The following is a 21,928-nucleotide window of genomic DNA, read 5'->3' as shown; positions in this document are numbered from 1 at the left end:
ACAGGAAGGAGAAAAGCAGCATCTCACTATGATGACCATTGTCCTAATCAGCCTCAGCACATGGGGAAATTACAGCAGCCTAAGGAAAACTAAGAACACTGAAAATGAATTTAAAAAACTGAAAATCAAATGCATTTTTGCAAGAGGCTTAGCTGACTGTAACTACTTATCAAAATGTGAGGCTAAGACTTTTTAATTTTTTCCAAGGTAAGGTTCTCAGGGAACATTACCTTTACTATCTCTTGCATAATATAAATTATGTTCCCCTTCTGCTGAGGGAGAGAAGTGACTTTACATGAACTGCATGTGAGAACATAAAGGAAAACCTTTCAACAAAAAACATGGGAGAGAGAAAATGAAGCAGGATGAGCAAAGTGTATTCTTTATACAGGAACATTTCTAAATTCAACCACATACTATTTTGGTCCTGTCTACACTAGAGAAAAGCACCATCTTAAAAAAAGTGAGAACTGACATGTCTTAAAGCAAGGAAAACTGTGTGAAAACAAAGTATTGCCCTGAGGTACAAGTGACAACAGATGTGTTATCTTAAAACATGCTGGCTCCTCGTGGTTAACTGTGAGGTGTGTCCTGCAGAAAATCACCAGTTTTGTTTTTCACATCCAACATGCCTCTCCACACAGATATCAGTTATCAGTTATCATTGAGTTGTTTCAAATGAACTGCCTTGGTATAAGCAGGGTGTAAGGCATTACAGAATAGCACACAGACATTTATGTTCCGGCCATGCATTTTATAAACACACCTCACCATCCCTTCAGTCTTCCCTTTGACCAGAGCAACAACATTTAGGTTTTTCTCTTCTTTTTGGAAGACATGTATGGAGATACGATATTCTTCGGAGTAGAAAGTTCTCCCATTTCCTAATTGGGACCGTTATTGGTAATGGCTCTTTGTCTGTGATTCTTTCTTTTATTTCTCTATAGGTACCATGTTAACATGAGACTTATATACTCATGGAATATTCCTGAGTCCAAAATTTTAAGACAATTTAGAAGTTTGACCACAATTTAAAGGTCTGTATTACCTGCAATACTAGATCTGTTTACCACACTATTCACAGTAGCAACTATTTATGGAGTTTAAGAAATTAAGAAATTGTGAAACAGAAAAAAGCTAGACATTTTCTTACCACAAGGACAGCTTTTTACTCAGAGATTTTGGCATTCCTCCACCAGAATATCCCCTGTTCAGCTTTGTCAATACAGCATTTGCCAGGACAGTCAGGTGGGTTGGCCTGAATGTTTCCTAGTGGAATGCTGAGGCTTACCAACTGTTTGTTACTGGGCACAGTGCTGAGCTGAACACGTTAAAAAAGAGAAAAAACCCAGAGACATGATTACTTGAAATCTTCCTTGTTGCTGCCTGTTAAAAGATACCTTCCACACTTCCTCACTTTGGTTTAGGTATCCTTTGTGTGTGTCTCATTCAATCTCAGGCTTTACTGCTTGCCTATTTTCTGCCAACAATGTGAAAACTGTTGTCAGATTTTGCTATTAAAACCAGTGTGGAGCGTTGTTAACAACCACTGGTGCGTTTTATACACAGTAATACTATGAGTTCTCAAGAAAAATCAAGTAGGGTGAGATGAACTGGGAGGATGGAGGCAGAACAGTTATCTATCAACATCAGGTTGAGTATCAGGTTATCCAGTCAGTAATTTCTGTCTCCAAGAACAACTTCCCACCACAAAACCCTTCCACTGCGTAGTTCTGTCAGTGTTTGATGCAGCAAGGTTGAACCACACAGGGACCTGAAAGAGCAATTGATAGCACTGCACACTGCACCTGGACAACACAAAGCTCTCCAGAACAGCTGAGAATCTCACAGGCTCCTCAGGGATGTTGTTGATGGAAGAAGGCCAGGACAAGTTTGGGGAAAGAGAAAAAAAGGAAGGAGTTACCAGATCATAATTAATCAGGCTGGAGCTACAAGCTAGATACAGCTTCCAATTTCTTAGGAAACTTTAATAGTGAAAACACTGCTAAGAATGAAAACTGAGAAATTGAAACCTGTGAGAGAATACAAAACTAAAATTGCACTGCCACAGGGTTATGTTATGGAAAGCATGTGGACCTTTTCTTCAGTGTGTGAATCTTTGAAACACACTGTGCCATTTTAAGCACAGTTCTTCTATTTCAATTACTACAGAAAAACAGCATCACTGGCTGGCAACTGCTTGGCAACTAAAACTGCAGAAACACCAGGAACAGTTTCTTCCTCTTACATAATTAAAAACCATTTACCACCTCACCTACAAATCAAAAAACAAACAACAAAATCTAACAAACAAACAAAAAAAAAATCACAAACCCAAAAATTATCAATCAGTTTTGCCCAGGAAGACAAATAAACTGCACTTTAGTACATTAATTTATGTCACCAGCAAGAAATTTTATCTATGCTTTCATTTAGCTACTGTGATTGATTGCCAGTTACTTTTGAATTTCCTGTAAAAGTTTGATTTAGAGCAACACAAAACTCCTTCGTTGGAATTTTCAGTTCCAAATAGAACAAAGTCATTAAAGAATTAATAGATTCTGGTCAGTTTCCATTGCCAAGCTTCCTTTAAAAGAAACATGCTCATTAGCATGTTGCATGGGAAGAAAAGAAATTGAATGAGCAGGAAAGAATTAATATACTTACAGGACATGAGATTTGGCTCATCTGGCAGCTGAAGCCATGCTCAATTTTTTGTATGGAATTTTTATATTCATAATCTATACTGTTGCTTTATTGAGAGCAGATCCCTAGTTGTCAATGCAGGAAGTTTGCTTGTCAAGGGGATTTACTTGGAAATAGTTAAGTCATGTTATGATTCATAGTGTCTTTTCCCAGTTAAAAAAAAAAAAAAAAAAGGCACTTTTGGATGCAGCACAGAAGTTTTTCCAACTACACAAGCTACACTCTTTCTTATCACAGTAGTCTCCCAGCAGCAATGCATCCTGTCAGTATGATATTCTATGGCTATAAACTCACTTCTCATTCCTCAGCTCACCATTTACCTGTCAGAAAAAACCCAAACTCAGTGTTGTAAGGTAATCCCTACATTCAATCAGCTGTAAAAAAATTCACCTCGCTATTTTTTTAAGATCGTCACCATGCAGACTTTGGCTTCAGTCTTCACACTTTACTTTTAAGCCTTGTTTAGAATTGTGCTTGCAAGCACTTCCTCTGTGAAAATCCCAGTTCAGCTGAAATTCTCTCCAGACTTACATTCTGCAGTGGTCCACAATTCTTCACTTGCCACTGAATTTTCCGTGGTATACTGAGTTATAACTTGGAGCATGAGGGCACTGGAATATGCAGATACATATGCAATGCCTGCACTTTTCAGAAATGCATTTATAGCTTGCTGTCAAGAGATCTATTTGCATCAAGGTGCCCACATTTTCATTTTCACCACTGGCTGCACCCACATTAACACACTATTGCTCCTCCATTCTTCCATTTATACTCATCTAATCCAGAAATGCCTCCTCTACTCCAGCCTGCCAGGAAAATCTAGCAAGTTTTCAAATATTTCCTTTCACACATCATAGCTCTAGTCTCCTTTAGTCTTATTTCTTGCACTATCCTTTTCACCTCCCTGAGAGGTTTCAGTTAATTACAGTTTTCTTATCTGGTCTCTGGGAAGTCTTATTTTTCTCTATGTGTAGCCCTTGGTACTTGTCATTCATACTGATGCTGCATTGACTCTCCCTTGCTCTGAAGGACTTAACCCTTCATCCCTTCTCTTAGCGATGCATCAGCTGGAAAAAAAGACATTTGCAGCATCCAAAAACTCAAGAATTGTTATTGGAGCAGAAAGAGTAAAGGTGATGTTTTTGCAAAGACATGCTCTCCCTAAAAAATAAAGCAGAGGTTGCAAAAAAATGTTGGCAGAAATGAACATTTCACACAATACCTGCACTTCTCAAACACAAGGGTAAGGCGGGCAGGTTTTTTGGGGGAAGAAAAAAACCCCAGCACAATACAAATTTATCAAGCATTTTCAACTACAGTTTTCTTGTCAGGGATTTCAACCTTCCCTGCAAGGAGAGAGACATTTAGCTCAATTATTTTACTGCTGAGGTCTAATTTGCAGCTGAGTGCCTCCAATTAATCCATGCTTTAGATAGAACTTTGGGGCTTCTGTACTCATTCTATTCAAACAAAAACCCTAAAGAAAGGTTAACAAAACACTGGTGCTAACATACAGCTGAAAGAAGCTAACATGTGACTGACCTAAGTACACAGCTAAACATTACAAAGCCTATCCTACAAAGATTCAATACACGCAGCAATAGGAAGACAGTAACACCCAAGGGTAGATCCTGCAAATCCCTCAAGAAAAAAAATATTTTAAAGAGTTTCTAAACAACATTTGGAAAAAAACCCAAACAAGTCCACATCGAGAAACTCCACAGTTCCCATCTATAGCAAGTACTTAACAGAGTTTTAAATCTTTAAAACTACCTGGGCACTGCCTTACAGCACTTGGTAGACAGAATACATAAAGACAGCTTAAAGACAAATTAAAGACAAAATTCTCTTGGTTGGATTTGGTTATTTTGCTGGAAAACCTCTCAAGGTAATTTTGCAACATCAATATTTATGAATACTTATGCTGATATTTTTCAAGTTTCTGATGTATACTAGATGAGATTACAATACTGCATGACTGCTGATGAACTTTATTTTTCAAGATAAGCAAGCCTAGGAAAAAATCATGTGAAAAAAAGTGTTCACAGACGCAATTACATTCTGCTAGCCCTGCAGTTGGAGCTTACTTACAGATCCTTACTCAATATCAAAACAAGAAATGCAGATTCCCCTCTGTGCTTCAAAATTTTTGGATCATCTTCAGACAGGAATAGTCATTCATTTTTCATCCAACTTATTTTTGTCAGTTTTCAACCCATTTCAGTCCTAGTAAGCACAGAACTAAATTCACAAGACTTCAAGATATAAAAGCCAGTGAAGTGATTCTTAGCTGCTGCCATTAAAGAAACCTCAGATGGGAATCTCCCAAAGTTACAAGCTCTGCCTAAATGACCACCAGTGAAATCTGCAGTTACTTGCCTGCCAAGTTGCAAAGGACCAAGTGAATCACCAACTCCATACTATGCTTATGCAACAGGTAGTTTCAAGTCCTGTTAATGCAGTGTTCACTTCATAGATCAAGAATGCAGGTTGACCCTTCTTTAGCTGATCAGGCTTACTGACACAGATTAATTTCCTAATATGTAATGTTTTCTTAGGTATGCTAATAAAAGTTTAGAAGGCTCATCTAAAAATGAATGATGCATCTTGAGTACAAAAAGGCACACCCTGTGCAGATATTTACATACATGACATGGCAGACTGATACTTCTTCCAACTCACTGGAAGGAAAAAAAAACACCAACCCCTTCTCCCCTGCCCCCAAAAACCATGACCAACCAACCAGCCAACAAAATCACACCCCACCAAGGGGAATCACCACTTCAAAACTTAGTGATAAACCCCCCATTGACTTCATTGTGACCAGATTTTCAGTTGCATGCCATGTAGAGAAACATCCCTTTAATTTGCTCCCATTAAGACATACCAAAATTAGTTTAAGCTTTCTTTCACCCACAAAGCTGTCATCCAGAACTTGTCCTAGAACTCATACTTAAACTCCAGAGGTGTTTGCATGTTTTTATAAAACACACTAGAGAAAATGCATGAACAAATCTGCATCTGTTTTGCTAATCCCTTCATGCAGACAGGAAGCTCTCCATAAAACAGCAATCAATAGTTTCTCTCTTCCCATTACAGCTGATGGCCCAAAAAGACTTGTGCTATGGGAAACAGCCCATTTCAATCCTAAATTACTTTCATTTTCAATACAGTGGTTTTTTTTCTTATTACTATAAATCCATAATGGAAAAAAGACATGAATTCATATTGTATGGAAGGTTTTATTGATTGCTAAATTGCTGTCACTTACATCAGGTATAGCACTTCAATTCCAATCCAACAAAACTAAAAAGAAGCTGCTACTAAAGACTTGTTCCTGTAAGCCTTTCAGTTCCAAATACACACTGCTCTGCACATCTTTCACACTGCCAGCAAACAACAGTGTTTTAGCTGCACAGCTTACACTGTATGCTTCAGTATACAGCAAAGAGTAATCTGAAAATTCATCACTTTTACCAGTTACACTTTTTTATGTTACAAACAAAACCCATTTTCTTACTCCTCCGCAATTATATATACAGTATAAAACAAATCTCAGGATTTGTGGTAGAAATTATTTGATCCTATACAGAAGACAACATCAAATTTTATGAAATTGAGAACAATAATTATTTTCTGAAATTAGACTATTAAACTGGCATTGCAGTTTCCAGAACCATGTAAAACACATCCAGTAGACCAGACCCTCCTCTTTTGCTTCACCTTATGACTCACATGGACAAATCTAATGTCATTGTGTATCCTACACAATCAGGCCTGTGTGTGTCACAACTGAGTATCCAGGCTTACTCTGCACTAGAGAAGCACTTTGATGCAATCTGATAATCTTGATGCATCATAAATAATACTTACAGAAGAACATGTGATGATTACTGTCAAGTGGAAGAAAAAACTGCTGGGAAGGAAATGAACAAGTAAATCAAATGCTCAAGAATATACTTAAAAAAAAAAAAAAATCACACTTAGAACTGGGGCAGCCTATCCTAGAGCCAAAAAGGAAACATATTATCCCAAATAATAGTGCACGGCCTTTAATTTATAGACAAAATCTTTACCGAGGGCACAAAAAAGAAATGTTCTGACAACCACTGCCCCAAGACAGCAGATTCCTCCAGAAGTCCAGAGAAGAAACACAGGTTCTTACGGAGACTTTGTGATCTGTCTTCAAAACGATGAAGAGTGGAATAAATGCAGTTTCTAAAGTGAAGTGCCAGTACAGAAAAGACGTGCTAGAACTGTGGGCCATAGCTAGAGCTGTAATTTCTCCTTCCTCATTCCAAACTATCAAAAGAAACAGACACTTCTTAAAAAAAAAGAAAACAAAACGAAACAAAAAAATTCTCAACGATCCCACCTCTTTTCAAGTAAGGTGTTTCTCTCTACTCTGGTTTCCTAAAGAGGATTTCACTGTGAGCAACAAAATTTTGTGTAACACCAATAATTCATTGATTTCTGGAATGAAGCATTAGTAGCAACATACAACATGCATAAGCCATAACCTGTATTTTTAATTGTTATATTAGTTAACATGGAAAGAACTGTAATCAAGATCCACAAAAATTCAAATTACCAGTGAAATAAAAGATGCTTAATCCAACTCCTAAATACGAAATATTCCCCTTCCTATTTTGTGAAGTTACTTCTGACAGTAGCTGTGAACTAAAATTCAGTTATTTATGCAGCATGGACTCCCTTGAAATGACATTGTCAAACATTCATATTATAAATACAAGACCTCCTATGCATCATAAAAAAGACAAAAATTGTCATAATATAAACAAGTCTTAGTTTTACTAGCTTTTTGTAAATTACATTGCAAATAACTCATTTGTCTAACATAAACCCTAGATTTGAAAGAAGTCAAACTGGTAGAGAATAGAAATAATTATTGTGAACTGCTTGATATCAATGCTTGATATCAGTGAGGCCACAGATTTATTCCAGCATCTAGCCAGCGTGACACTTGCCAATGCAACTATTAACACCGCTAGCAAAGTTGCCAGTAAGTGAATGGCCAAATGACAATGGTTTTCTCCACTGCCCTGTGAAGAGAAAGTGCTTTAGAGCAGCACGGACATCACAGATAAGCAGTAGCAAGGAGGCTTACATGTTTACTGCTTGTTACCTGACTATTTGTAGAGCCAATGAAAGATTTGTCCCTTCAGACGTACAAATCATCTTTCAGTAACAGCTTATTTTAAATTCCTTCCTAAGATCATGGGAAGACGCAATGTGTAGAATTAAGGCTTAAATGACTTAAGAGCTTTTCCTCGAGCTCAGCTGTGAAAGTTCACTGCACTCTACTGTGATATATGCTTTAGATAAATGGAAAAAACCAACAGTTCATCTACAAAGAAAGTCAACTGGTCCTAACCCTGCAGTGACTGCGAACAATATGATTTGACAGTGGTTCCTGCTACAGAAGGCCCACTCTGAAATAACATAAATGAACATGAGTGCTTCCATATGAAAGCTTTCCTGGGGAAAGATACACTTTGAAAATCCATTTCATTCAATAACAGCACCAGCAATGCTCAGAGGCCATGTTTTTAAAGCAAACTACCTTATTGTGTTGTCTTGCTTGTTTCTAAATTACTCTGAAATTCTAATTTAGTATAGACTTAGCCTATGTACAGTAAACAGTATTGGTCTAAAATCTGAAAGCGTCCCCAAGGAATTTCCAGAAGATGACTTCTATGCATGAATTTGTAATTAACTTTTGAGGTCAAGCAAGGGTGTTTCAGACAACCTAGCTCATCAAAATATTTTTATAAGAATCTATCGAGCGTAAGTCTAAAAAAATAACCACCTGCACACCTATCTTTTTCATGAACCCTGCATGCTCCACAAAGTTAACAGATTCAACTGGTTTGCTGGAATCACAACAAAAAAAGACAAAAGGAAAGAGAAGCAAAATTTATTATAAAACATGTTGAAATAGCAATGACTTAACTGACTTCTTGCTCTGCTGTTCTAGGCAGAACAAAATGCGACTGAAAGCTCTCAGGAAAGCCAAAACAAAACTACAGAAGTAGTATGTTGTTGCACTAAAATCGCTTTCTCTTGATAATTTCTGGTTTCCAGCTGACAGGATGGGTTTCTTCAGTCTAAAGGAAAAAAAAAAAATCTCGTAAGGATTATTTTAAACTTGAAACTCACCTATAATTAAGGTTTAGTTTAAAATATTACTTATGAAGTATTCTGTACTCTATTTCATACGTAGCATTATTAATACCTAATCTACAATGTAATTAACTTATCCAAATTAAATTTTCTATCATCTCACTGTCTGAAGTACATAGCAGTACTTGTTCTGTTCTTATCACTCTTTTTTTTTCCAACAAGGAAAAAGATCAGGTTGCCAATGGCATTTCCAAAACAACACTGTATCAAAGCACAGGAACACGAGTAGCCAGCGACAGTCCTTCCAGAGGTATCAGTATTGGTAGATGTCATTGAGTGTATTTTGCCCAACTTCAAAACCGATTCTTTATATCTGAGAGTTGCTCCAAGTCTAATTCAGTGCAAAATTCCAATGCTTAATAAAAATTCTTTTATTCTTTATATTTAAGACATACACTGATAAACGACACAATAATCTACTGTCTTCTCCACTAGTAAATGAGTTCAGATTTTAGAGTTAACAGTGTGAAAATAAGCTATTTATTCTAAATTCTAAAAGTTGTCAAGGCCAATAACCAATCCAGATCATATAACTAAGTGCAATAAACCTCTGAAGTGCAATCCTTTTGCTGATCCCCATGTTTTTATCAATACAACCCCACAGTTCCCCACTGGGTTCAAAACCCAAAATACGTTATTGTATTCAGATTTCTCCAAACTTCACCACAAAGGCCTTTTGCAAAAGAGTTCACAGACCTGACACTTGTACTACAGCATATAATAAGAATTAGGAATGCAGAAATTAGCTACTGTCCTATTAATGCTAATGCAGAGGTCTTTCAACAAAACAGATTACGTAAGTCTGAACATGTCCCCTACTGACATGTGTTATATTTGTCTGATTTTTTTTGATTTGATGAAAATACTTTAAAAAGACACTTTCACATACCGCAGTATCATCTTCTTTGTATACTTTTATGGTTTTATCAGCTTCAGCAGTTAGCAATCTGCTTTCTGACTGGTCAAAAACACAAGCAAATATTCCTGATTCGCTGTCCAAAGAACCCGGCTGTACAGCTGCATGTACTCTCTGGAAATTGTATCCGGTTCTCCAGTCCCAAAGATGCATAGTACCATTATCAGCTACAACAAACAAACAAACAAACTTAGTATTTTGACCAGTTAATTTCTATCTGTTTTCTAGAAGGAGTATCATGAACAACTAGTATATACATCAGGAATACATCTCACAACATTCATGCAGAACAGTTCAGCACACCCCATAAGTTTTCCTATTTTCTGCTTTTTTTCTTCTTCAGAATCTCATCCAGATTTTTATCAGATAACCCTGAGAGATGATAAACTACATCACAAGGCAATTGCAGCAAGTTGCTTTGGAAGCACACTAAGGACTGGCATTCTGAATTTCAAGCTCCCTGAACAGTAGCTCCACTAAAGTTGAATGAAGAGGCATCATCCTACCAAAGAGATTAAGGACAGTAAAGACTTCTACATCATGCAAAGTAGGTTTGATGTTTGCACAGGTTTTATTCCAAATTTGGTTTAAACCTCTGCCAGTATTGCTGCTGCTGGCATCAGCTACAGGGCATTCACAGCAATCTGAACTCTCTATTCAGAAGGATGTTCTCAAGATAATTTTTCAGTTACAAAACCCAATATCCTTCAAAAGCATTTTCTAGCCAAAACAGATCTATTAAAATTTAAATTTCTCCACAGCTGCCAGCTAGACAGGAAATCCAGATGTTTCAAGAAGGGTGTTTCTACAGTAGAAAACTCCAAGGTAAAATCAACTTCTTTTAATTCGGCATCACCTCCTCTGAAGGTGCTGTAGATAGCATGAAGATGTAAAGGGGAGAACTGATACTCAAATTTTAATTTTAAAAAGTCACAACTAATATTATTAAAATGACAGGGGGTTTTTTATGTGGAAAAGGAGAAGGTATTTTCTAAGACTCAGCTACTACTAACAATAAAAGTCTTAAAAAGATGTTCTGAAAGTGTCTTCAAATAATAATAAGGAAATGTAAGTCTATTCCAGTATTCTGTGAAGTTCTTGCTCCTACTGTGAATGAGCCAAATGTCAAACACAGCTTTATCCAAATTTTAAAATCAAGGGCCCCTTTTACACATACTTGGAAACATAACCAGAGTAAGGTGACAATGTAATTGGCTGTTTTCCAGCTCCTGCTTAGCACAGTCCCATCTTACTCCACATCCTTAGCCTACAGGACATACAATATCCAAGGGGACCAAATGGGACCAAGTGCCCTATTCCCCATCAGCTTCATCAAGATGTTTCTATATCCTCTATCCAGTCTCACTGCATCAATGTGCAGCTAACTCTAGAGGAGGCACTGATGATTAGCAGATCATAAAGGATGGACTCTGGAGCCTTGCAGCAGCAGCCAGATGAGAAGAGGAAACCTCTTCCATGCAGCACATTAGAAGTCCTTCAAATTTATTTTATTTGCATGCAGCTCAGAAACATCCAAGAAGATGAAAGTGGCCCTATTCACTATGAAATGAAATGGTGTCCTGCAGCAGGCTCACAGGCCTAGGTAAAGCAGAGCTCTGTGAGCATCTCTGCCTAAGGACCTCCAGCCACATGGGCATGGGGGAAAGGAGAGGAATGTGTATTTCTGACTTTTACCTCCTGAGACCAGAACACCATCAGAATTTACAGCCAGGGTGTTTATAATAGCATTGTGACCAGAGAGGTTCTGAATGAAGTTTCCATCTGGGAATTTCCACTGCTTAATATTATCTGGAGAACCAGATGCAAATGTGTAACTGAAAGAAAATAAACACAGTATATTAAAGTTCAAAATCGCTGTAGTGAGAGCAAATGTCCTTCATTAAAACTACTGCTAAATGCTAGTTGCAAAATTACTTAATATTAGAACTGCTTTTCTGACATGTTTACTTTACATGAAATTAAGCAATTTTATGAAGTCATGAATTAGCTATTCCTACTATTTTCTTTCCGTTTCATAGACTAAGCTTTATAATATCCTATACGGCACAGGATTTAATATGCAAGTACTTAAAATGCACATTAAGTTCTCTTCAGTTGTTATTCTGGCAAATTTTCAGGTATAAGGGCATCATCAGCAAAGGTAACAGGAAAAAAAAGACAACAAACCCCAAGCATAGGCTAACAGCTAGTCTTCCAAAATTACATAAGCAAGGAGAAGGCCCCGCAAAAATGTAACTAAGAAAGATCATCTCTTCCAGTGAGATACCCTGAAATAAAAATTTCCTTCATTTTAAGATGTGCAAGCAGTTTCTTCGTTATTTGGGTAGCACACATAAAAGTCTGTAGGAATACTTTCACTACCACACTGTCCAGGCAATTTGCTGTCTATTTAAAAGATACTACAAATAAAAAAGTGAGTCTTATGAGAAAATGCCAGAACATTTAAAAAAATAGAAACACTGAAATACAGGCTCACAGCTGCTACTGTTTGACAAGAACACTTCAAGTTTACTTTCAAAAAGGTGTAATTGATGAAGCTGAATCTAGAATTACTTTTTTTTTTTTTTCAGAATGTAAGTAGAACTAGAGGTTTTTTCTATAGCTACAGATAACAGGCTATACAAGATTTCAGGCACACATTGGAACAGAGTTTATTCATATCAAAGATTCTGAATTTCTGATAGAAATGATAGAATGTAATTTTAAAATATGAAAGGCACAGAAGTATTGAAGTTCTATGTGAATTCCTTTTCTCCATTGTTTTAAAGGGCATCCAAACAGGCAACTGCTGTGCATCAAAATATAGCATCCAAATTCAGAGCACTTCCAAGACCATCTGCTTCAAAGTTTCAATTCTCACAGTAAGTTTTCTTTTAGGGCCAGTTAAGATTGAAATGTCTTGTGCAGTGAACCACATATTCAAAACAAAGGCCGTTCTATTAATCAGTCTCCTTTAGCATTAATCACACATGTGCAATGGCCCATTACAAAACTACTGCACTTTCTGCTCACAACTATTCAGTTACATATTTATTATTAGCCTTACAAGCCCTGTATCACTGATTTTTAAGGACTGAATGAAAGGCACACACATAAGTAACTCTGTGGGATATAAGACATTCTCAGGATTGCTCAAGTACACCAATGCCAATACTAGAGAAGCACAATCAATGCAGTAAAACGTATCTGACAATTGATATGTACATTTTTGCATCATCCTAAGTGCATTACTTTCTCACATTATTATACTCTACCATTCTAGATCTTCACTCACATTGGCTCTCTTCAGCTCTCAAAAGCACTGTGAAAGTGTAACAGAATGAGGAAAACTTACTGTCTCGGATGTAGCACTACTGCTCTTACAGATTTCTTGTGATTTGTTAAAGTAACACGAGTTTTTCCTGCCACCAAGTCCCAGAGCCGTATGGTAGTATCATGACTGCCTACAATGAAAGGAAAATTAAAAAAAAAAAAAAAAAAGTAGAAACCATCGCCTTGACTTTATCATAATCATTACTTTGCTAAGGCAGCCAAAATGATGCGAGACAATAATATTGTGCTAATGCCACCTCAAATGAAGAATATGCTGGATTGCAATAGTCTTTTTACTCAGTTTGAAATCTAAGAACTAAGTTACACTGCAAAGCTGGATTTTGACATAATGGAAAAGAAGATGAACACTTAACCACGGTACTGGATGCTCCTTAAATGAAATGGGGAGAGCTAAAATATCACAGAAAATCCAAGTCTCAATACATATTACAACACAAATGTTAACACCAGAAAAAAAAGAAGTGCAGAAAAGCATTTGAACAATGCACAGCCATATTTGCTTAAACATACCATTAATAGTATGTGTAACCACTGCATGGCCCAATTTCAACAGAAACTAGTAAGAGATATTGAGCAAATTCTCCAAGGTAACATTATGAACATCACACAATTACTGAACAAACACATTCATCATTAGGTTTTTCCATCATGTTACTCATGAAACCACGCCTACTATACCTGTAATAATTTGTGGTTCTGCAGCTTGGCACTTCACAGTTGCTACTGCATTTGTGTGTCCTGACAGTGTGTGCACACTGGCTTTTGTCCTCACATCCCAAATCTATGAATTCACAACAAATATGTGAGAGGTTAGTAACAGGTGCATATTCAATGTATTTTAGGCACTGCCAATAGTCTACAGATTAAAAAATGGTATTTAGGTGGTATTTTTCAACCAAACATTCATCACAGAACTGCCTCAGCTGGCAAATTTCAAAGAGAGCAGGAACCTGCCAGTGAACTTCTATGCATATGAATAATTTAAGTCACCATAGTCCCATACCACCTTCTAAATACTAAGCAATCCTACATATATTATGTAATCTACCTACTAAATTAAGAAATAAAACATCCTGAAGTGACATGACATGTTTGTATTTGGGCTTCAATTTTACCAACAATGTAAGACCAAGCTAACACAAATCATCTTAGTATTTCATCTAGATTGATGTTAACTTTTGCTAAGTGCTCTTTTTTACAAATGTAAGATATTGAAATACACATATCAGGGTGTTTAAACACAACAGTGCTATACTTACTCGTGCTGTTGAATCTCTGCTACATGTCACCAACACATCTATTGTTGGATGCAAGTCTAAGCCATAGACAGCACTTAGATGACCATGGTAATGTCTGATAACCTAAATGAACAAAAACCACACAAACTAATAATTGAAAGAATATTCTAAATGCTTTGATTTCTGTATTTGCTACCACCAATTCCTTCAATTAAAGAAACCATAGCTTACCTTATTGTATTCAAGATCCCAGCATTTCACTTGTTTGTCTTCTCCACAAGAAAAGAGGTATGGACTTCTTGCACTTACTATCACCCCTCGTACAGTACTGATGTGTCCCGTCAAAGACAATTTCAATTTGCCACTAGCAAGGTCCCAAATCTGCACCAAAAGAGGTATTTTAAGGTAGACAGGAGAAAGCTACACAGTAAGCCTGGGTAAACAGCCCAGATGTAACTGATCCTGTTGCACTGTAAGTTAAAAATAGAATCACAAATATTTCGTCTCCAGATATGACCATGTAATAAATGAAATCTCAAGAAAAGAATTAGTGCTATGACAAGGTAATAAAAGAAAAAATGTTCTGCAGTTCATTATTCCACTAACAGTAAACAAGAAATTGTTTCCAAGGGGCTGGAGACATTTTTAAATAAAAAGGGAAAAAACCCCCACCCACTACAAACTTTGTCAGTCATTTCTTCCCAGCCTCTTACCTTTATGGTTCTGTCAGCAGAGCCAGTAACAAACCACTGATTTCCTGGTTCTACTGCAATACATCTCACCCAGCCCAGGTGACCACTGATAACCTTGAGAAAGAACCAAAAAATTTTATACATCAGAAATAATACACGTACATCTTTTGATGTAATTTTCCTTCTCCAACACTGAAATTTGCTAGTATTTACCAAGAAAAGTCAAATGTGAAATCAGATCTGAAGACAACTTGATTTCTACTTCAGTTAAAGAAAGAGAAAACTAGAAATTTATGTACACCAGACTTGGGGAGCTTGCAATAAGTAAAGATCCTGTTCCTATAAGCAACTTTTTCACACCCTTTCAGAGTCCAAAACACTGTGGCTCAACACTTGAAGCTTTGAAGAGAAAGAGTCTATTTGAGCACCGATTCCTTATGCTGCTGTATAGTGCTTATACAAAGAACAATTCTAAAAATACTGGCTATTAAATTACATTTCTATGTAATAACCTCTTCAAGCACACCATCACCTTCTTTTCCCCAAAAGAGGGGTAATATGAGAGTTGGACACTTTCCAGCAATAAAATAATGGAGACTGATCTCACAAGAAACACTCCGCCAACACATGCTTTGCTTTCAGCAGCCTTTCTGTTTCTCTAAATTCTCCAAAGTCAGACAGCTAAAATCAAAACCTGTAACTGGTTTCACTGGATGTCATGTTTCATGTACTGTCATACAGCTCATTTCAAAAGATTTAAAACACAACAAAGCTTCTTAGGAAGAAATACTTTGGAAAGCTAAAGTGGACTTTTCTGATCACATGAGACCACAGACACAAGATTTTAAGGTAAGTGTCAAAATCTCTTAATATAGGAATAGAAATGGGCTTTTCTGGGGAGAAATCTAAGAAATAATTCATTTGACCTATTTTGAGTTCACATCTTTCACAACTTCAAACCAAGCTTAGGAAAACCAGTTAAAATGTAGATCTAAAGCAACAGATAGATGAAACCCGCATTTGGTGTTCCAGCTACGCTTTTATTTCCAAGCTGTCTGAACAAGCTTTTGCCTTGTTGAGCAAGGATTTTGACAACAAACCTTCACTAAAACTGTTTACATGTACAAATACTCTAGTGACTTGAATTGTTATTCAGAGTATTTCTCTGAAAAGAAAGTGCTCCTAACAAGGAGGCATTTTTCAATTTTTCATCTGTTTACCATAAATCTCTTATGGATTTATTTTGGTGCCATTTCTTTCAAATGGCATTTATCTTAATTTCTACAGAAAACACATTCAAATACTGCTGTATTTAGAAAACCTACACACTCCTTGGAGTTCAAGTGGTTTTCAAAAAACTCTTTTAAAGATTAGCCTTCAGATTTCTGACTAATACCGCAAACCTAACAAATTTAGCGTAACACAGCTACAAGAGCAAAAAAAAGGTTCAAAGAGAGTGTGTGTATACAACTTAGTTGCGATCACTTTTTGATCACATTTTTGAATCATATTTGATTACATTTTTGAGAATGAGAACAAAAATTATGATTTAAGCTCTTACATAAAATATGTTTACTTTTTATGCGTGCTCGTGTCATGTAATTTCTAACTTACTCTGTACAGTTTCCAAGGTGGATGCCACTGAGGTTTGGGCATGGTTGGAGCCTTCTTTGGCATTAACGCAGAATTTTTGTTTCCACCAGCTTCCACCATAGCCTGTAAGTTAAAAGAAGGGTTACTCTTCTGGTTCGTAGCTCACCTCTTTGCCCAAAGGCTAAAACCTTTTTATTCTGCCTTCTCAACACTGATTAAATTTAGTCAATCAGGAGATCTCCACACAACACACACAGCTCCAGAAGCAGTCTGGTCAATACTGTGTACTTTTCACATTAGATGTGCAACAGACTCACCACAGACATCCCAGGAGGTTGTGAACGCTCAGATATCCCAGCATGCCTGTAAATGTCACCCACGCCAGCAGCTGTCCGATTTGCATCCAGCCTAGGGTGAATGAAAATGGTTGATGAATTGCAATCAACTTTCTCCTGCTAAGTGATAAGGCATCACAGGGCTGCATACAGCTGAGTGTTGTACACCTCTCAGGATGGAGAATCCACAACCTCTCTTAGCACCCTGTCCAGAGCTTGACCACCCCAGATACCCACAAAGCTTCACCTCTTTTCTGCCTAAACAAAATTTCCCTTGTCCCAACGTCCACCCACTGCCTCTATGACAATACAAAAAAAAAAGCATACAGAAAATGATGCCTGTCCACACCAAAAGCAGTTTTTTAAAGAATATTTTAATTACTCCAGGTAGCTCCTATCCCAGCCTTTGTGATTTGCCTTGAAACTCCCATAGATAACAGTGTCAATGAGGTAACACAGCAGTACCTGGACTGGGAAGCAGGAAGTGCTACAGCTAAGGACTGTGCTGCAGATTCACTTGGCATCCTCTGGACCTTAGTATCTGCTGTCAAAGCCACGCCTTGGAAAAAATAACACGGCACAAACAAAGACAACTCTTTTAAACAGGAACTCAAAAGTGTATTATACTAACATGTATATACACGTGTACCTGCAAACAAGGGCCTGACACACCTGTAATATTAAGCGTCATCCTTCAATAACATTTTCACATCCAATTCAAATCTACTGAAATCTTTGTTTTGGCCCAATCCTTTTCATCTTGATCTACTACATATGTGAATACAAAATTTCTAGAGTATAAAACTGTGTGTTTATATCAGTGGAAACGAGAAAAAAAAAAGTCTAATTAGGAGCAGCATCCATCTTTTTATCCAGCTTCAAATTCTATGGAAATTCAAACATTACAGAAATAAACATGGTGTTGTGAAGCATTTGCTAACTTAGGCCCTTTAGTACAAATTATAATCCAACCCTGTGTGGGGCTACGCATCACACAGTGGTGCCAGAACTACAAAAGGCTTAGTTCCACTGAAGTGAGAATTTCAGGCTATATCTTCAGATTTTTAACATTATCTCAAGAATAGCAGATCTTTTCTTTAAAAAAATTTAAAAACTCTTTGTAAAGTACAGTTTTGGAGCAGACTGGTGAATTTAACTAATTGCTTTATTTCTCTTCCTAACCAAACTTCTGTCAGTTGACAACAAACTCAGTATTTGGGCAAAATATTCAGGTTAAAACAAGAAACAGCAAAGAAAGAAATCTGATTTTTAACCCTGATATATATGATTCTATTAAAAGAACATTAAACTTGTCGAAACCACTGTGAGAAATTCTCAACCGCACAGTTACAAGAAACTATGCCTGGTATTTTAATGATTGAGGGTCCACTGAACACTCATATTTGTTAATTTATAAGCCAAAACAACAGATTTTCCACTATACTCATAATAAACTTAAGTACAATGAAAGATTAACAGCTAAAACTAAGCTCTTACAAGAATAGAGCAGGATTCATCAGCAACAGTGGCAATTAGCAATGGCCAATGTAACAATACAGAAACATAACCCTTACAAGCATGGACAAAACCAAATGACACTAAAACTATTAAACCTTTAAGTCTCTTTCCCAGAGCAAGGTGGTGAAACCTGCACCTTTCTACTCTGGTGACGAAAAGCAGGCTACATTCCATTACTATCAAGTATGGATTCACAACAAGAGGAAGCCTGCTCCTGCTAGGATGAACAATGCCTTGTTCATACAAGAAACCAAAAAGTTCATGCAAACACTTGCAAAATTTTACTTACCAGGCCCAGATGGGTATGGGTGTGTACCAGTCACCACATACTCAAGTTCTTGTCCTAAAGAGCAAGAAAATGTTATATTAATAATTACATTTTATACTGCACTGTAAATAATGCACTCAAACAGCAAACAGAGGAAAACAGAGCAGGTCACACATGGCAGAAACCAGTAACCACTTCCAGTGTACTTAGACATTTCTCATTTTCATTAATTTAATTTGTTCTGTGTGCAGCACACACTAATGTTACCAAAAATTACTCTTTTTACCAATTAATCACTATAAAAAAAATCCACAGCACCCAATAACTCCTTTGCTATAAACAAGCTTTCCCCTTGCTCTGAATCACGTACCTCCTGTGGACCCTAGCAAGAAAAATACCAATCAAAAAAGGTTTCTTTTATTTCTGTATTTATTTCCAGTGGATTAACACTGGACTGCATTCTTTAGATTCTACATCAGTGAGACTGTTGCAAAAGAAAGGACAAATATACCACTAAGAGCAAACTAACCTTGATTTCCAGAATACTGCTTGTGTCCATAGGGATCCCCAGTGTTGGGGCCTCCTTTCTCCCTCAGGTTCTCTTTGAGAGTGGGCATGTGTAGCACTGAGCCGTACTCTGTGCGCAGCTTGACTGCCATTTTCACCTTGTGACTGTGGGAAGAGTAAAGCATAATCCTCATTAAACCCCAGTTTCTGAACTGTTACTAAGTTTTGAAATATTTTAGAGAGGATGTCATAAAACTTACTTTACAACTCTAATATTTCTCTCCTCTCAAAATTACACCGTTAACAGCACAGAAACATCTGAATTTCTGACTTGGGTGGAGCAATCATTAACAGAGTTTAAAAACTTCACTGAGTGCAGCAGCACTTACCTTTCTTCATCCAATGGGATAGGCTTGGCATTATCAGCTACAAACATGTCATGGGTTCTCTTCAAAGACCTGAACACAAGTGTGTGCACAGAATGTTTTTGGACTTCCTAAAATAAAGAAAAAAGCATTTAAATATGCTTGAACAGATTTAAATGAAAAACTGTAAACTGAAACATAAATTGAACTGAGTAGCAATTTCAAATCTCAGTTCTATCATATGCAACCATTCAGTTCACAGAAGACACTAATCCTTTTGGAAACTAAAAAATTAAGTTTATCTGTTAATTGTTTTACAGTGTTTATTCAAAACTATATACTATTCCTTGTAAACTTACAAGACTTTGAAAAGCAAGCCAAAAACTCTGATCAAACTTTCTGCACTGGTATTTACATGACAAATCCATGAATATAAAAGCTTTTATCTCACATCCTTTCCAGTTCTGTTTTTATATGCAGGCAATAAAGTAACCAATTCTGAAAAAAACCCCTGTAAATTTTCCTTCACTACCACCATAAAAAGAACATGGGCAATCGTGAATTTGTGTACCACTTCACGTTAGCATGGCTAATCGCCACTCAACAACAGCAGCTGTTGACACAACAAACGGAGGAGTAGGTAAGACCACGTCTCCCCAGCAGGGAAGAAGCTTCTGCAAGTAATTTTTGACAAAAACTTTTCTGTAAAAAACCAGTTCATAGTGTTGCATGGGGCAGCAGTCGTTCCACCTTCTTCTATAATCCTGACAACCCCACATGCTTTTAGAAGGGCATGACATTCACCCCACAGTAACGATTCTATAGCCTATAAAACCAGGGGCCTTCTCCACAGCGGTACTCCCAAGCCCTCACAAAGACCCCTGAGGATGCCACTATGGGCTAACAGAGTCAGTAGCTCTCTGGTGGTCGAGCATGACAGCATCATTTCCCCATAATCACAGAACATGCTGAGTTGAAAGGGACCCACAAGGACCCTCAAGTTCAACTTCTGGTCCTGCACAGGACACCCCAAAAATCACACCATGTGCCTGAGAGCATTGTCCAAATGCTTCCTGAACTCGTCAGGCTGGTGCTGTGACCCCTTCCCTGGGGAGCCTGTTTCCCTGTCCAACCACCCTCTGGGTGAAAAATCCCTTCCTAATATCCAACCTAAACCTCCCCTGACACAGCCTCAGGCCATTCCCTCGGGTCCTGTCACTGGGCACCACAGCGATCAGATCCGATTAGCGCCTGCTCCTCTGCTTCCCCCTCACGAGGAAACTGTAAACTGAAATGAGGTTTCCCCTCACTCTCTTCTCCAGGCTGAACATGGCAAGCGACCTCAGCCACTCTTCATAAAGCTTCCCCTCCACACCATTCATACTCATTTCATTTAGACCTTTATTTTACACTGTGGTACCGAAAACTGCCCCCCCAGCACTCGAGGTGAGGCTGCCCCAGAGCAGAGCAGAGCGGGACAATCCGCTCCCCTGCCCGGCTGGCGATGCTGTGCCTGATGCCCCGCAGCACCAATTCCGCACACGGCACAAGTCTGGCAAAGCAAGCCCGCTGCCCGCTGCTCACTCCCTCCCCAGACAGGCACAGGCCGATGACCCGCATCCTCTGCGTCCTGCGTGCACCTCGCTGTCCCCGGGCCGGACCTGGCGGGGGCTGCGCAGACGGAAAGGGCGCCAAGGTCCATCCCCACAGCGGCCCTTCCCACCCAGGGGACAGTGAGGGTGGCGGGTGTGGGGCGGCACTTCTCTCGCCCGGCCCCAACCCGCCCCAGTGACTCGGCCCCACTCCCTGGTCTCGCCCGAGGAGCCTCTGGGGCGCGACAGAGTGGACAGGCGGGGCCGCTCCACCCGTCCCTCACCTCCGCCATGGCGCCACCGAACTCCCCCCGCCGCAGCCGCTATGGAGCCACTTCCGGCGCCTTCCGGCGCCGCACCGGAAGTGACGCGTGGAAGAGGGAAATGAGGGGACAATAAAAGAGGGGCGGGGCTTATGGCACCCCCTCCCCTCGGTGTACTGGGGATTGCGGGTTCGAGCCCCGCCGGCGCTGCCGGAGCAGGCGGTGCGAGTCACTTCATCAGCGTGTATAAATATCTAAAGGGGGGTGACAAGAGAACGGAGCCAGGCTCTGCTCGGTGGTGCCAAGCAATAGGACACGAGGCAGAAACTGGTGTACAGAAGTTCCTCCTGAACATGAGGAAGAACTTCACTGTGCCG

At 38.5% G+C, this 21,928-nt stretch overlaps 1 protein-coding gene across 1 annotated transcript; it reads right to left on the bottom strand.

Annotated features, from left to right (window-relative positions):
* Window positions 1-5,928: 5,928 nt before the first annotated feature.
* PLRG1 (pleiotropic regulator 1) lies at window positions 5,929-21,653 on the bottom strand. The gene is made up of 15 exons (XM_010411823.4): window positions 21,573-21,653; window positions 19,721-19,827; window positions 19,354-19,496; window positions 18,846-18,899; window positions 17,504-17,597; window positions 17,021-17,111; window positions 16,725-16,826; window positions 15,132-15,224; window positions 14,650-14,799; window positions 14,440-14,541; window positions 13,859-13,961; window positions 13,182-13,290; window positions 11,522-11,661; window positions 9,800-9,993; window positions 5,929-8,834 (listed from the first exon to the last, which is right to left on the bottom strand). Exons 1-15 carry the CDS (start codon window positions 21,579-21,581, stop codon window positions 8,775-8,777), a joined length of 1,551 nt encoding a protein of 516 aa, XP_010410125.1. The 5' UTR covers window positions 21,582-21,653; the 3' UTR covers window positions 5,929-8,774.
* Window positions 21,654-21,928: the final 275 nt, after the last annotated feature.

The sequence above is a fragment of the Corvus cornix genome, chromosome 4, assembly GCF_000738735.6.
Source record: "Corvus cornix cornix isolate S_Up_H32 chromosome 4, ASM73873v5, whole genome shotgun sequence".
NCBI classification, from domain to species: Eukaryota; Metazoa; Chordata; class Aves; order Passeriformes; family Corvidae; genus Corvus; species Corvus cornix.
Note: the sequence above shows the minus strand (reverse complement) of the source record. Positions and strands in the feature narration are given on the sequence as shown.

Excerpts from the sequence above, each read along its gene's own strand:
- PLRG1 (XM_010411823.4), bottom strand. Across the intron at positions 18,900-19,353 it reads GCAGTATTCTGGAAATCAAG|GACAAGAACTTGAGTATGTG; the intron begins GTTAGTTTGCTC and ends CTTGCTCTTTAG. Across the intron at positions 11,662-13,181 it reads GTAGTGCTACATCCGAGACA|TTACACATTTGCATCTGGTT; the intron begins GTAAGTTTTCCT and ends ATTTTCTTTCAG.